General features: G+C 44.3%; 2 protein-coding genes across 2 annotated transcripts; one reads left to right on the forward strand and one right to left on the reverse strand.

The window, feature by feature from the left end:
• Positions 1-246: 246 nt before the first annotated feature.
• dpf2l (D4, zinc and double PHD fingers family 2, like) lies at positions 247-4,921 on the forward strand. The gene is made up of 11 exons (XM_068740863.1): positions 247-278; positions 1,056-1,216; positions 1,448-1,555; positions 1,697-1,893; positions 2,329-2,421; positions 2,549-2,633; positions 2,921-3,055; positions 3,718-3,849; positions 4,002-4,114; positions 4,373-4,454; positions 4,836-4,921. The coding sequence occupies exons 1-11, from the start codon at positions 247-249 to the stop codon at positions 4,919-4,921; spliced, it is 1,224 nt and encodes a 407-aa protein (XP_068596964.1).
• Positions 4,922-7,319: 2,398 nt separating this feature from the next.
• LOC137895383 (sodium/potassium/calcium exchanger 3-like) lies at positions 7,320-14,866 on the reverse strand. The gene is given in 18 exon segments (XM_068740864.1): positions 7,320-7,430; positions 7,584-7,649; positions 7,837-7,949; positions 8,880-8,994; positions 9,083-9,249; positions 9,509-9,758; positions 10,576-10,623; positions 10,625-10,746; positions 10,934-11,070; positions 11,178-11,231; positions 11,353-11,378; positions 11,627-11,701; positions 11,869-11,972; positions 13,004-13,088; positions 13,187-13,261; positions 13,350-13,426; positions 14,346-14,447; positions 14,714-14,866. Coding segments are annotated over 18 exon segments (1,845 nt in total). The 5' UTR covers positions 14,832-14,866.
• Positions 14,867-16,323: the final 1,457 nt, after the last annotated feature.

Here is a 16,323-nt window from a genome sequence, read left to right on the forward strand (position 1 = left end):
TACGTCATTGGTACGAGCCTTGGTACGCAGGCCGTGACGCTTGAAGGCCCTGGGGCCGTTATATTATTCACCATACATATATTGAAGTGATGTGGTGACTATGGTATCACTACATACACCGCGCTGCTGCATTTATCCAATCAAATTAAACAAGCTATTTAATGCGCACGGCATTGGGGGGCAGTCATGTTCGCATATATGTGCGCGCATGCGCAGTCACACTTCGCACAACCGCAATTAGCAAACATGGCGGCGGCCGTCGACAGTGTTGTGAAAGTGTAAGTTTCCCATTATTTACTGCAGGAGTAAAACGAGTAGCAATACGGCGATTATTGTTGGTGGGATTAATAGCCGTGTTATTTTAGAGCACCTGAACCATCAATCGCTGCGTTAAGGACGCAGCGATTGTCCCAGAAAAATGACGTTATCTCCTGCGCTAAGGCTAGCTTGTTAGCCTTTGATCAAACACAAACGAGAATATGTAGCTATGTTTTAGCTGCGTCTTATTCCTAATCGAAACTCGCCGAGGATGCAGCAGCGTAGTGTTGCGTCGTCCATGTTGTTTCTAGCCGGTCGCATGCGGAGTAAGAGTTCATTGTCCTCCATGCTCTCATCTCGCTGCGTGCTTTGTTGTGACGAAACGCTTTTGCTAACTGTCGTCCTTTTGTTCTGAAATCCCTCCCAGCGATGCTTTTGGCGTTAGACGTCAAAGCGAAGTCTTTTTGTGTGCCGTGAGGCGAGAACATACGCCGTTATTATTATTCACAAACATGTTTATGTAACCCTAATGGTAGGCCAATTTATATTAAGTTGTGCATCTTTAGTTCAAAAATGCTTTTGAAATGTTATGTAATATAATTAGAAAGTGTGAAAACTCTGACAATGGGGAAACTGTGTTTCAAGTCTACAGTCATACATTATATTAGCAGATGCACAATTTATTATTTATTATTATTATTATGTAAGTCTGTTCAGGTTGGAATATCTATCCAGCTATGCTGTTCTGACTTGACTTCATTGTTTGACCTTGTGGTTTTCTACCATCTCCCTTTCAGGCTAGGAGAGCAGTACTACAGAGATGCCATGGAGCAGTGCCACAGCTACAACGCTCGTCTGTGTGCAGAGCGCAGCATCCTCATGCCTTTCTTGGACTCTCAAACTGGTGTTGCCCAGTCCAACTGTTACATCTGGATGGAGAAGAGACACCGAAGTGCAGGTATAAAATGAGAGGGAGTGATCAATAAACAATCACACAAACATGTACTCTGAAAGATTCGAATAAAAATAAATGTACTTTTTTTTTGCATGCCACCTGTGCAAAAATAATAAACATTAACAGAAACAATACGGCCCATTTATTTCTCTTTGGAGGATTGACTAGCATATAACAAGCCAAAACTTGCTTCACCTGCTGGTTCTTTGTTTGCGCTGCTCCATATCTTGTCAGGTGTAGCTCCGGGGCAGCTTTACACCTACCCAGCCCGTCGCTGGAGGAAGAAACGGCGTTCCCATCCTCCTGAGGACCCACGCCTGGCCTTCCCCCCTATTAAAGCAGGTATCACCTCTGAAGGAATGACTGATCTCCCATCAGAAATGTGCTGGATTGGGTTATTTTATCCTGAGCAATCTTGACCAGTACATCTTGTAATGTAACAGTCATGTTTGTGTTTGCATTACTGTTTTGGCTTGTGCGTAGCAGAGTGTGACCTTGGCCAGAAACGGGATTCATTGGGGGTGGTGGATGGCAGCAGTTTGGAGGCCCTGCTGAAAGCGGACCCCGTTGACAGGAGGAGTGTGGTGTCGGACCTCCGTGGCTCTGAGGATGACACAGCGACGGTGGAGCCCCCTGCCAACTCTGTGGCCACTCACACGTCCTCTGGACGTGTCCGCAAGGTCTGGCTAGAAAATAGACGAATCCCCTTTGTTTGTTTGTTTTCAAATTGGTGTGTAGAAAACACACAACAATGTTTCAAATGCACTGACTTAAGTAAGGACTTGCGATTCAAGGCAATACAGATTTCTTCTCCCAAATGTTTCTGATGTGATTTGAAAATTGAAACTACATTTAGTTTTGTGGTTAAGAAGTACTTTTGGTTACAGTTGTTCATTTACTAAAAAAAATAAATATGGAGACAAACATATAATATGTTTTGTATTTTTACTTCACTTAAGTTTGGCTTAGTGGACGGGGGAGATGGATGCATAAGGTCGAAGGCCATGTTGCGCTAGTTGGAGTCACTAAGTTCGTACAGCCATCGGAATCTGGTTCAAGAGGATGGAACCAGATGTTTAGTACAGCGCCGCCTAATTCAAACCACCATATTGCAGAGAGTCCTGGACCACGATGACTACTTGGACGACCTGGATGACGAAGACTTTGAGGACGAGACCCCGAAGAGGCGAGGCAAGAGCAAATCCAAGGTGAGCATCGGATTCTCATTTCAATGAGCGCCTTCGTTTTAGTGATTTTGTATCTCAGTCTTTGAGCCGAAGTAAAACATGTTTTTTCTTTTTATTGACCATCCCAACTGTTAAATGGTCTTTTCAGAGTCGCAGTGACAAGAATGGCAAGAAGAAACAAGAAGCTGCCGCTGCAGCGCTCGAGGAGAGGGACAAGCCTTATGCTTGTGACAGTGAGTAGAGGTTTTCTCCCATCCTCTTTGTCTCATGCATGTCTTTTGCTTTCGCTTTTCCCCGGAAGACAGAAACAACCGTTTTCAGTGCATGGTGTGATCTGAAAGAACCCACCTGGAACTTGTAGTGTCGATATAAAAATAAGAACAGTAGCCCATCTGGATGCTTTTTCTATCCAACTTTTATTTTGATGCTACGTACCTTCTTGCTACCTGCGCGCCTTTTTTGGACAGTATGTTACCTGCCATCGCTCTAACACTTTTGTGTGAATGTGTTTGTGTGTCAGTCTGTGGGAAGCGCTACAAGAACCGTCCTGGCCTGAGCTACCATTATACACACTCTCACCTGGCCGAGGAGGAGGGCGAGGACCGCGAGGAGATCGAGGCGCCACCCACTCCTCGCCAGCCTGAGGAGCAGAAGAGTGAGTCACTCTCTAGTGCTGAGAGAGAGAGAGAGAGAGACAGAGAGAGAGAGAGGAAGGAGGTTTGATTGCATGCAATGTAGCTTGTGTTTGTACGAAAGATCTCTCTCTTTCTCTCTCTCTCTTGTTCTTTTTTTGAGTCTGACTTTGGATTCCTGAACAGTTTGTTGGCATTTTTTTCCTCTTGATTTGATACACTATTAGCCAATTGCGAGGTAAAAACTGTGCTTCAAAAGTTCTGGCTATTTGATTTCTAAACTGTGTTGGGCTACCGTTGAACTTTATCAGCAACTTCTAGGCTATATCATTTGAAGAAGTTGCTGATAATTATCTAATTCTAATGATGGTCCTGAAGTACAAGTCACTCTGACAAGTCGGAATTAGATTTGGAGCTGCAAATGAGAAACCACAGCAGGAAACGGGGAATTGAGTTAACAAAAGAAACATGAAATAAGTTTACCAATAATATTTTCAGCTACTTTATGTCAAAGATGAGGGTAATCCATCGAATCATTAATAAAGCTCCTACCTTTTGGGGTTTTCTGCTTTGTTTCATGAGCTGATTTTTTTAAAATCTTTTTTTGTACTGACTGTATGCTCCTTGATAATGTAAGTAGTCGTCTGAATAAACTCTAAGTGGTTTCTTCACTCGTCCTGCTCAGCAACTAAAAAGGGTCCCAATGGGCTGGCGATGCCCAATGATTACTGTGACTTCTGTCTGGGGGACTCCACTTTAAACCAGAAGACTGGCCAATCAGAAGAGCTGGTGTCCTGCTCAGACTGTGGACGCTCGGGTATGTTGTGTCTCTCATCGCTGACTGGCGGCTCGCTAAGCCCTGCTCTCTCTTTACCTTTGCCGTTGATATTGAAATGTAACTTACCGCTTGAATAAAGAACCGTATTTACTTGTGTTGGACGTCTTGCCCATGTCGTCTCCCTCCTGCAGGTCACCCAACCTGTCTGCAGTTCACGCCAGTGATGATGGCTGCGGTGAAGACGTACCGCTGGCAATGCATCGAGTGCAAGTGCTGCAACGTTTGCGGCACCTCAGAGAATGACGTGAGCCTCCTCCATTGTATTTCCACCGTGCGCGTTTGCTTCTGAGAATCATGTTGGCGACGGGCTTCCGCTAACGGTGTCGCCGAGCCCAGTCTCCATGCAGGAAGAGTCTAATCGGCTCCTGTGGGCTCATCTAACATCTCCGTGATGTGTGGCTCCATAACTTCTGACCGCTTCAAAATCAAAAATCGAAAAGGTTGTTTGCAATTATCCGTCTGAAATCCTCTAACTGGTTGATTGAACCTGTTGCTTCTCAAGGACCAGCTGCTGTTCTGTGATGACTGTGACCGAGGCTACCACATGTACTGTCTAAGCCCCCCCATGACTGAACCACCAGAGGGTAAGCTGATACTGAAGAACTTACATTTCACATGCTGTGAAGCACGTCTCCTTTGGAATTGCGTTGTAATGTAATCATTTACCATCTTTGCTTTATGGGGGGGGGGGGTTGATTTCGTCTCGTTATTTCTCTGGCGCATTTATTTAAGCTGTAGAAAAAAAACCGAGTCAGAGTGCAGCAAACTGCACTGCATAATAAATAAAGTAAATAAAATAAAAAATAGCTGTTTTTTGATGTCCCGAATGCCAAAGGGTGAAGTCTTCAAATAGTGCATTACGTTAGTCCACAATCTAAATCTATTTGATTTGCATCAGTCTTAAACTGGTTTGCGTGTACTCAGAGATGTTGAGCCCGGCCCCGCTGTGCTCCTGTGTCTTTCAGGGAGCTGGAGCTGTCACCTGTGTCTGGTGCTGCTGAAGGATAAGGCCTCCATCTACCAGCAGAACCAGAGCTCAGCCCCCGAGTGACGTCACACGAACGAATCCAGACCCTCGGTGATGGGACCCCCCCCACCACCACCACCACCACCCCACTCCCTAATGGAAACATCAGACCTCCTGTCAGTTTGCAGCTCCAGGTTCTGGCCAGATCTCAGATCAGCTTTAGAAGTCTTAATATCTCCAGCTCAGTCTAGGATCAAATTAGACTTGCCGTCAAGCACGCACACAATGTGCTTGCACACAGCGTAGCCACACACACACTCTCTCCTGGACTCACTGATGTCTCCATGGAAACTCCCAGGAGCTAATGGATGAGCATTAGCATTAGTTATCTGCACCCTTTCACACTTAAATGATGTATTGTGGACTGCCAAGTTAACAGTTACTTTTCTGCCAAATTATCTATTTTTGATCCCTCAATGTGGGTTAAAGAAAATATCACCATGTATATTGTTGAGTATTATTATTATTATATTACTCTTATTATTGTTCTGGTTACTAGTTGACTTTTGTAGTGGCAACTGTCCGTGATGTTTTGTCTGATTGGATCATTTATCTTCTGAAGCCGTTTCCCCGAGGAACGCCGGCCAGCACCCGGGTCCATCGTTTCAAACACACGCCACGATTACCTGTGGAGGTTTCTGACCATGGGAGAAAAACGGTTAGACCGGTTTGTAAGGCGTTGGTTTTCATTTCTGGTCATCATGTCATGACTGTTTGCACAAAATATTTGCAAACAAACAAAACAAAGTTTTCATTGCTGATTCTGTTACTAATTAGACAAGCATACTGTTAAACACTCAAAGTTGGGCTAGGGAGCAGAATGAATGCTTCAGTATACATTACTTCATCTATCATCTAACACAGCTCACATTGTTCTATTTAAAGTTGTCTTGTTTTGAAAATATTGACTTTTGAAGAGTCAGTTAAAGCTGTTCTTACCTTGAAACTGGCTGCTGTGAGTGTCGTAAAAGAAAACCTGGCGGTGACTTCATCCTGCAAGTCGTTTTTAAACGGCGGCTGGCCAACTGGTCACACAGGCTTTTACAAACTAGCTGCTTGTATCAATTTTTTTGGTATCTTTGTCACACTGAGGTAGATTTGCATGCAGGTTGCACCGGTATGAATGCCCCCCCACCACCACCACCACCACCTGGTTTTTTTGGTTCTTGTATTGTTTGTATTTTTGTTTTTATATTACACGATATTCCATTGGTACTGGGAGTCTTTTCTAGTAGAACTTTGTCTATGGTATAGCAAACACTTCCAAGTATATATAGCTGACGCATTCTGTGTATTGACTTTTTCTATTTGATTTTTTTTTATGACTGTAACACGCTTGAATTTATTTGATTATTCTGATATGTCAGACCTCCATTATGAGTACTTGTAAAATGATGTACTTTGTTGTGCTATTTTTATTTTTACATTTCTTTATCAAAACTGATTTAGCCTGACTGAAATAAATATTAATCTGAATCACGTGTGCATTTTGAGTTTTGCCTTTTGCCCTTAGCTGATCCCAATACTTTCAGCATCAACTGACGGTTATGTGGCTGCTATGCGAGTGCGTGCCTTGTAGCATAATTGCCCATTGTCAATAGGCATTGCATAAGACTAGGGCAAGTATGCTATTAGGCTAATGATATATAGTATATATGTATTCCATTGATCTGAATGGTTTACGGTCCATCTCCCGCAATGAAACACGAGAAGCCTCACAGATCAAAACAATTTAATTGCACTCAACAACAAACACTCAAGGATTCTCTTCAGATATTAAAAAAAAAAAAAGATTTGTGGCATGTCGCACTTTGTCCAGGGACACCACATCTATATTGAGAAGCTTAAAGGAGCGAAGGGGACATACCTCCTGTACAAGGCCAAGACAAGCGGTGGCTTAGCCTTAGTGCAATTGCCTGGGGCGTGAGGATGAGCAGCGCGTTGCAGTTCACTACAGACACAAAGGCGTGAGGGAGCTTGACGGACATAAAATGACTGCACATGCCGAGAAGCGAATACACGTGTGTACTTGCATGTATAATCGTGTGGTCATTGAGGTTACTTGTGGCAGCCATTAATCGGTAAACGAACACACTTTGGGGTTTCTTATGTGGTATTCCTGGATTTAGATTACACAAATTCAATACTGTAGTATATAAATTTGGTGTCAGTCAAAGTGCAAACAGTTGGCTTTGATTTCACACAAACTGGGCAAGAGATGCTCGGTACAAAACTATGCAAAATAGTAATTTATCAAAGCTTAACCATGTGGCTTCCAGGCAGCTGTTAGAGTCGCTGCAAAATGGAAACTCATCTTCCCGTACGTTTGATTAATAATGGCAGCAGTGCAGGTGTAGAATGAGGGGGACCACTTATTTGTGCGTCCATTTGTACGACTATTCATGGGGAAGGTGTGTGTCCGCTACAGAATTTCAAAGCCGACGGAGCAGAGGAGGAAGACGGCGTACAGCAGAAGGAGACAAAGGCCGAGCCTGCGGTCCAACCTCCAGCAGTTCAGGTGGACACACAGGACCTGGGGAGCCACAGTCAGAAAGAGAACTTTAGATTCTGAATGGCAGGAAGAAGATAAGATGGAAAAAAAGACTTTCTTTATTCATGTCACACTTACTACAATAAATAAATGAATTTCAGCAGCATTGGTCATAGAAGGTGGCGCTAAACTCACAGTAAGAGTGACTGAAGCCAACAGCAGAATCACCGAGTACACCAGGCCTTTGCTGTTGATTGTGACCTATGAACCAGAAATAGCACCAAAAACAACATTTATTGCCTTACCAAGCGACCGCTCCTTCCCCAACTTTGAAATAGCAGCTAACAAAATCTCAGTGAGTATCTCGGTTTGCACGTTTGGGCAACGTCACACGGAAGTGGCAGAATCACAGCTGAAGGTATGAAACGGAGGAAACGGCTGGACTTACCACTGATCCGTAGCTGACGATTAGAGTCCGTAGCGCCCAGGGGAAGCCCAGACCCAGCAGCACATCGAAGATGTTACTGCCAATGGAGTTCGACACCGCCATGTCTCCCATCCCTGCAAGGAAAGGCATGCTGAAATATGCAGGGCAATGAGGTCAAAATGGCTTCAGGCCTCCAGTCCATCCAGAATAGTGCACTATTACATCACAGATTTGTGCTGTCATTTTCACTTGTTATTTATATACTGCATATATATATATTTTTTAATCCATGATTATCTCGTGTGTGATACTGGAACAGGAAAAAACTCTAACAACTGACCTTCTGTGCCGTGATGTGAAATAAGAGAGGGATGTTATTTGTGAAAGACAGACATATAAATCATAACGATAATGTGATGCCATTGAGATGCAATGAAGACGGGATGATTGGTCGTTACTTTCAAGTAAAACAGATTAAACAAATGTTTATTTGATTCGTCTGATGCACTTGCATTAAATGAAAGTGCCTTATAGAAACATTCTAAATTAGTTTAGCGCCACTTTCCAGACCTTTCAACCACCATAAGAAAGTTGGAAGCCCCGAAGAAGGCCGTTCAGTGAACCTCCAGTCTGATGGAAGTCGTGTGATCACCCGCACGTGGGCCTTTTGCTTGAAAAACTGTCAATACATCCTCAAGAACCTTTTGAGTCAGGGCGTATCTCGAGCCAAAGATATGTTGATATTGAGGCAGATTTTGAATTCAATATTTACGATTTCCCCCATATCATGAAAATCAATAATAGCCCAATTAAAATAAGAATATCCACCTTATGACGCGCCACTCATACGACTCCATGTAGTTCTGGAGATGAGAGATTATACTATTATTATATTATTATATATATTTGGGGACAATCTGTCACAATTGTGAGGATTTAGTCTTTATGCACTATTTCTCTGACAATCAGGAGTATTTTCGAGTTTAGTCCGGGCGTAAATGAACGGAAATCAAACCGTGTTTCACAAACAGATCAAACACACACGTGCATCCGTACACACACACCTCGTCGGGCTACAATGAGGCTGGCTATGCAGTCAGGGACGCTGGTGCCGGCTGCCAGAAAGGTTATGCCCATGATGACTTCCGGGATGCCAAGAGTGTAGCTGATTATGGTCACCTTGAGAGAAGCACAAAGGAAACAGGATCATCTGTGTGTGTGCGTGTGTGTGTGTGTGTGCGTGTGTGTGTGTGCGTGTGCTTCGTACCATCCAGACCATGAGGTAGGAGAAGAGGGCTATCCAGAGGGTGGAGGACAGGAAGGTGAGCAGATACCAGCGCTCCCACCGTGGCAGGCTGCAGTCGGGGACGGTGCAGTGGAGGAGGAGGCTGACGGGCCAAGAGAGCAGCCACTTCAGACGCGCACACCGGCCACCTGAGCCAATGGAGCCAGCCAGAAACACAAACGTTTCCCAGAGACCATGACGTCCGTCAAGACTTGCGAGTAATTTCTAAACCAGGTCAGTTTGTAATAAATCCTTTTATAACAACGGAGGAAATGAGTGAAGGAAGCCATGGATGAATGGATGAACACTTCCAACAGACTCATTTCAATTGAGGGACAACACATGTCTTTTGCCACTTGATGTGATTTTGAGATGATTTGAAACCTTCTGCATTCATTCTCCACTCACCCGGCAGGACGAAGGGCTTGAAAGGAGCATCCTCCTCTTCTGGTTCCTCCTGCTCGTCCTCCTCTTCATCTTTGTGCTGTTCCTCCCCGCCCAGCGCTTTACCTGCCTCCCTGCCTGCCTCCAGTGGTTGCAAGTCTCCCTCGGCCGTTGCTCCGTTCTCCATCCCCAATGGCCTGTTTGTACCCAAAGTTTCCTCACGTGAAACTCCATCATCCTCTAGGCCAACTCGAGCTCGGATCAACCTCTGCCTCTGTTTGGGGGGGGGGGGGGGGGTCATGAAAGGAAAGGGGGGGAAGAAGGCCTCAGCACTCAGTTACACTTTAATTTGGAACTGGAAAAGGCAAGCACGCATGCAGGAGAGCAGCGAGATGGAGGAAGCAGATTGAGGAGATTGAACTCTCCGTTGCTTTCATGCCTGGGGTAATATGCATTTGGCAGAGAGTGTGCGTGTGTGTGTGTGTGTGTGTGTTTTGTTGTGGCTTATCAGATGCAATCCATCCAACAACAGAACACAGAGTATTGATCCTCCAATCAGTTTCTCCATCGTTTTTGCCTTTCTGCAAACAATCTGAGCAAAAAAGATGCCGTTGATGCGAATTTTAAGACACAATGACTCCAAGAATACGAGAGAGGCGGGACACACACTGCAAGGCCGTCAAGAACCGTGGCCTCGGATTTGGTTTCCATGCCGACACTCTTCCTACCGCTGGCCTCTGGGTGAGAAAGAGTGATGCTGCAGACACAAGCAGCTGTAATGAACTTCCTCCATAGGGTGGCTGGGCTAAGATGAAGCTCAGAGTCGAGCTGCTGCTCCCTTCTGGCTAAAAGAAGCCGGTGGTGGTTCAGGCAGAAACGTAGGAAGGAGTTCCAGCCTCACAAAGGGGGGGGACGACGACAATGCTTTATTAATTACTGCAGTGATTTAAACAATGTACCCCTGCTAATCTGGCCATGATTTTAGATGCAACATTTGCACTTTAAAACACTCCCCCCCACCTAGACCAGAAAAAAAACAAAAAGAGGGGAACATGGGGTTACGGGGGGGGGGGTGAGCATGTGCAGTGTACCTCGCTGATGACCATGCGTACTGCCATGTGCAGGCGGGTGAGGGGGGGGGGAATGTGAGGTTATGAGAAGGCGGAGGCTTGCCTCTGAGAAGGAGAGCTGGTGGGGGTGCACATTCAGCATCTCATCCACCATCACCACCCCCGAGTCTTGACCGGCGACCACGCATGAATCTGGTGTGTGGGGGGGGGAGCGTGAATGGAGGTTAGCAGCAGAGCAAGTATAATGGAAAGGAGCGTTGATTAAGACAAAGAGGACAGACCAATTCAGTTTGAAAATGCACAGCGGAGCAGAGACTGGGCGCCGCTCAGAGGCAACTTCAAATGTTTTGGATGTAAACATAAAAGCCAGCTCCTGTACCTGGCTTCAGCGGCACCATGTCGTTCTCACACTCTCCAGCGCTTCCTCCAGCGGCCGCGCGTCGCAGGCCGCTCAGACATGGCTGACCTTCCCTGCTGCAGTGCCGCTCGACGAAGCCGTGAAGAGACCTGTTGAACCTTCACAAGAGACGACACGCGCACGAGGATCAGGGCACGGAGCCGAGTACGAAGGGCACGACGGCTCGGCGCCGATGGGATGGAAATGGGAGACGAGAAAGACTTACTTCATGATTAGTATGTAGATTGCATACGTAGAAATCAGGACGACGGTCTCCCACCTGAAACAGACAGATTCATACAGGAACACGTTTGTGTTTTTAAAACCATCACAGTCGAATGCCTCCAAAACCAGTATCCAGAAAACAAGCTGCTGGTTTGTGCAAAAGTCTCAGGCCTTACCACATGACCTTTTCATCATAGATCACCTGCAAATAAAATTAAAAAAAATACTTTTATTACATCTCAAAAATCATATTAATGGTAAAAAAAACAAAAAAAAAAAGATTCAGCAGCTGGAATCAGATAACCACAGATACTGGCCAATCGTATTCAAGTAGGCATCACAGAAATTGAAAAGATATGTTGTTTTTCATCACGAGAGAAACGAATGAATTCTCCAGCAAACAAAAAAGAGACTCCCGTGCATATTTCCTTTCTCTGGAGGATTTCTCACCAGGATGAGGAGAATTATGGAGAGGATGTAGAAAGCAGAATCACGGAGCAAAGGCCACCAGCTCAGGGAGATGGGCTGCAGAGGGAAGACGCAGCACAAGCAAGTCATAGTGCAATACTGTATGTCATCACGTGATCACAATCTGGGCCACAGAGGTCTATATTAGCACAAGGAGAATTGTTTTGTCTTAAATGTTTGATTGGTCTATCGTTGAGCTTCAGGGCTGGTTAAAGAGAATGTACTTGTCCTGCGAAGATGCCACAGAGGCCGATGATGACCAGAACGTTGAAGACAGCGGATCCCACGATAGTTCCCACACCCACGTCGCCCTTTGTGATAAACACACCTAGAAACATGCAAAAGGGGACAGTAGAGGGTTAATCTATCAAATGTATTGAACGTGGCAATCCATAGGTTCTGACAACTTAAGTGTATTATTATTCTGTTGTATCTATGATTTCAAATACTGTAATATATATATATATTTAATCTCGTTTTTACTTCTGAGCCTGAATTCTTATCATCCACATCTATGTTTTACTCAATTACGATTTTTTTTAAATCTAATTTTTTTTAAAATTCCTTGTTCTCATTTAAGATACTGACTGAAATAAAATTACTACTACTACTACTACTAAATCCATATTTATTGAAACAGTCCCTCTTTTTTTTTAACAAACAAGCAAAAAAATTAAATAAAAACTTGATGCAAGCTGGAAAGGAAAAAACAAAGTCTTGTTCTTGTTGGCACGTGGTTATGTCTTAAAACTGGCCAGTGAGTGTTTGTGCCCTCTTACACTTGATTCCTCTCTTTCAATCAGGAGATGCAGTTCATAAGTAAAGCCCACTTGAGTGCTGGTAGCGCAATCACTGGGCTAACCCTTCAGAGCAGCCATTAGGCAAACGCTGGCCCGGTCCAAATTCTATCATTAAATAACATTTTATTAGAATTAAACCTCATTCATTTGACCTTTTCCCTGTAATACCCGCATGTCCCCAATAGATGGCGCACCCCAGACACATTAACCTTCGTTTGCTTATTATCTACTAGTGATGTTCGATACAGGAGAGTATCGGCGATATCGATCCGATACTAATATTTTGTGAAAATACACGTAATGTGTCTGGTAATTTTTTGTTTTTTTTAAAGTCGCGCATTTCAAATCACAGCTTCATAAAAACATCAGAGAAATTAATTTATTTTAAACTTTATCTCCCAGTTAGTTCGCACAAACACTCCATCCATCTGTTCCTGCTCCGGCCCCTCTTGTCAAATTTCAGAGCCCATCCTGGCCCGCGAGTCATAAAGTCCCCCCCCCCCCCCCCCTGCTTTTAGAGCAAGCAGGTAATTAAGATCATCACCTGTCCTATACTGACCAATCAAAGAAGTGAAGAGCTCGGGGGCGGAGCTCCCAGCTGCCATGAAGGTTGCACCTGCGACGTCCTGACTGAGCTTGAGGTTCTAGAGGAGATCAATTGAAATGAAATCAAAAAGGTCAATCAGCTTTGAAGCTGAAATCCAAGCATCATGTCCTTTTCAGGTGTTCCTTCAGGTCCTACCTCTGATACTTTCTCCAGTGATGGCACAAAGTAAACGTCGCACACGATGGCCAGAGCGTGAAACATGTAGACAGCCTGCGGGACACGAGGGGGTTGGGGGGGGGGGGGGGGTCATGTGAGTTCAGCACAAAGCAGATGACCCCCCCATTGAGGCGCTACTCACGCAGACGACGTGGAGGAGCACCGCTCCGTGTCGCTTCTGCTCCAGACTAAAGACGTCCTCGGGAAAATCCCCGACACCTGGAGGAGGACAGACACTAATCCACATTATATGATGATCCATATATGGATTGGCCTGACCTTTTAAAAGTGATTTTTAGAGGATTTAAACTAATGAGATTATTTGTTTTTACATTTGTATTCAGGAATAGATGACACTTAAAAGAGGGTTTTTGTTCCCCTTGACAGCTGAGATTAGATTTGTGTTCAGCAGCATTTGCTCTGTAAGATCTCAAGTTCTCTGTCTCCATCATTCCGCTTTGATTTATGTGTAAAGAAGTATAAAACTGCATTCCTGCTCGCTGCTCTTTGTGTGATTGCAAACTGAAGGAGAACAAACAATTGTTTGCTGCTGTTTAATTGACGAATGTCTTAATCGATAATGAGAATGAACTCTATTTACAGCTCTGCTCTAAACCTCAGATCGTTTGTGGGATAAATGTTTGTTTTGTGTATCAAACTTATATGATGGAGAAATCACAATATCCCGAAAGGCCAAACGCATCAAATACAAACTCAGTTCTAAAGAGTTAAATATAATAAAAATATATTCATCTCTAAACAAATGAAGCTGCCTCGTTCAAAGTGAGCCAATCAGATCCGATCACACGCGTAATGAGAGGCTCGGGTCATTACGCAGGGCAGCGGCTCCAGGCGCAGCATCCAACTACTTCAGCATTCAGTTTCCATAGCAACCGAATTCAAAGGCTGAGCTGGGTTTAAGCATCACGACGTGCAGTTTGATGAAATGAACGATGGAGAGATAGACTGGGTTAAATGCTTTTATACTGTCTCTAAGTCCATCTCGAAACACACACACGCACACACGCGCGCGTACGCACACGCACACACACACACACACACACACACACGTGTTGGGCAGAAATGAATTCTCTCTCTCCTCATTTACGCACTAATAAACCGAATTCAAAGGTCTCACCGGCTGTGGAAACACTGTCCGTCCGGTTTGCTCCTGATTGCGGGGTCGCATCTCTCTTAGACACGGACACGTCACGACCCACGGTCGTGGGTTTATGGATGCCTGCATGCGAAGTGGGATTGAAACATAAACACAAAGAGACAAAACGTATTGTTCTGAGTACTGAACCGTCCGCGATACTCTGCAAGTTTAACACAACCTTTACCGTGTATTAGTATCTACTCCGCACGACATACTATAGTAACGTGTAACTTTCACCGCGAAGTAACGGATCCAACGTTTATTTTCCACTTCGCTTACACAGTCAAAGACAAATAATTTGTGTCCAAAATACTGTTTTTTCTTTCTCTTTTTTTCTCGAGAAGCACCTTTAACGCCGAAATGAAAGATCCAGGTGGCTGCAAGCAAGCCGAGTCCGCAGACGCAGAGCCGCGGGAGCAGCCGCGGGAGAAGCCGCGTCTGCCTCGGTCTCCTCGGCGCCCTCATCCCGGCAGCGGCCGCCGCGCTCCGGCGCTCCGCTCAGAACATGTCGCCTCCCTGCTCCGCTTTCAGACTGGATCAAACTGGCCCGTTGCTTCAGATCTATCGTCCTGAATCTATTTGAGCTTTGGGACGCGTTTGGCCTGTCATCCGCACCTCAGCATCCAACCCAGCGCCAGTCTGTCAGCATCCGCATCCGAAAGCTCCGACTCCGGCAGGCAAAAACAATCAACCGTCAGCTGGTACCTTATAACGCATAAATGTATAGCGCTCCATCCATCCGGACCTCCCCGAGATTCCTTCTGCATTTAAATATGGATCGCTTTTTTGAGGATCTTCCGTCTTGGGTGTTGTTCTCACAAACGGCCACCAGGGGGCGCCTTCATTCATATGGGTGGGGCGACTGTATGGAGAGAAATTTGTGTCAAAAATATTTGCAACAGCAAAACGGATTTGCAACCAAAAAAAATATTTGCAAACAATTCTATTATCATCTATGAACATCATTATTTTTGCTTGCAAATCCGTTTTGCGGTTGCAAATATTTTTGACACAAATTTCTCTCCATACGACTGGAGATGTGCAAATACGTCAAATCATGAAAACGATTATCCTGAAGAAATGATGTAGAATTAACTCCCGGCTTTAAATAGGTCTGACTGCGCTGTAAAGGGTAATAAATAAATAGGTTTGTTTGTTCCTTCATTGATAAAGCGTGAAAATATATTCACATTATGAAGAAAGAGTTCTTAAAATAGCCATTAAAGGACGAGTTAATTCAAGTCATAACAGAATAATGGCTCCTGGAGATTAAGTGAGACATTCATTGTTTTCCCTGCAATTGTCCGAAACAGTTTTGCACATATTTCAAAGTGTCCTGTCTTCAAAAAAAAAAAAAATACAAAAAAGTCGTGGGACCTTTTATTTAATAAAATTGTAATAGATAAAGTTGCAAAGAGACTTACAATTTTAAAACAGAATTTATTTTATTTTATGTATTTTTGCAAAGCAATCAGCATTTAGTTGTGTAAAAATAAAAATGTCCAGCTTTATATTCTGGTGAGTAAAAAAAACAAAACATATTGATCTTGAAACACGCACACGCAATCAGCACGCCATTAACATGTCCGTGAAAATGAAGTGGTTGCATCAAATGGGAGGTAACGTGTTATACTGGACGTTGCAGAAGGGATGTAATGCCAGGTTTAAACTGCTCCAAATTCGTGCGATGGAAAAAAGGATTTCTGCACAGCCTCCTGAAGCACAAAAGGCCAAAAGGATGAGGATGAAGACAAACCGCAAAAATAGTCCCGCTCTAAATCCTGAACACCTTAGACAACAGAGACAAAAGGGTTAAAATGCATGCAGGAATGTAGAACGCATGACTTTAACACGCCAAAGTCATTTTGTTATTTTCTGACCTTGAATGCATCCCTTACCTTTGAGTTTGAATGCCGAGACGAAGATGTTGAGATTCTAGCAGCTCATCATCATCATC

The sequence above is a fragment of the Brachionichthys hirsutus genome, chromosome 6, assembly GCF_040956055.1.
Source record: "Brachionichthys hirsutus isolate HB-005 chromosome 6, CSIRO-AGI_Bhir_v1, whole genome shotgun sequence".
NCBI classification, from domain to species: Eukaryota; Metazoa; Chordata; class Actinopteri; order Lophiiformes; family Brachionichthyidae; genus Brachionichthys; species Brachionichthys hirsutus.

Excerpts from the sequence above, each read along its gene's own strand:
- dpf2l (XM_068740863.1), top strand. The coding sequence starts at position 247 with ATGGCGGCGGCCGTCGACAGTGTTGTGAAAGT. Across the intron at positions 1,217-1,447 it reads GAAGAGACACCGAAGTGCAG|GTGTAGCTCCGGGGCAGCTT; the intron begins GTATAAAATGAG and ends ATATCTTGTCAG. Across the intron at positions 1,894-2,328 it reads CCTCTGGACGTGTCCGCAAG|AGAGTCCTGGACCACGATGA; the intron begins GTCTGGCTAGAA and ends ACCATATTGCAG.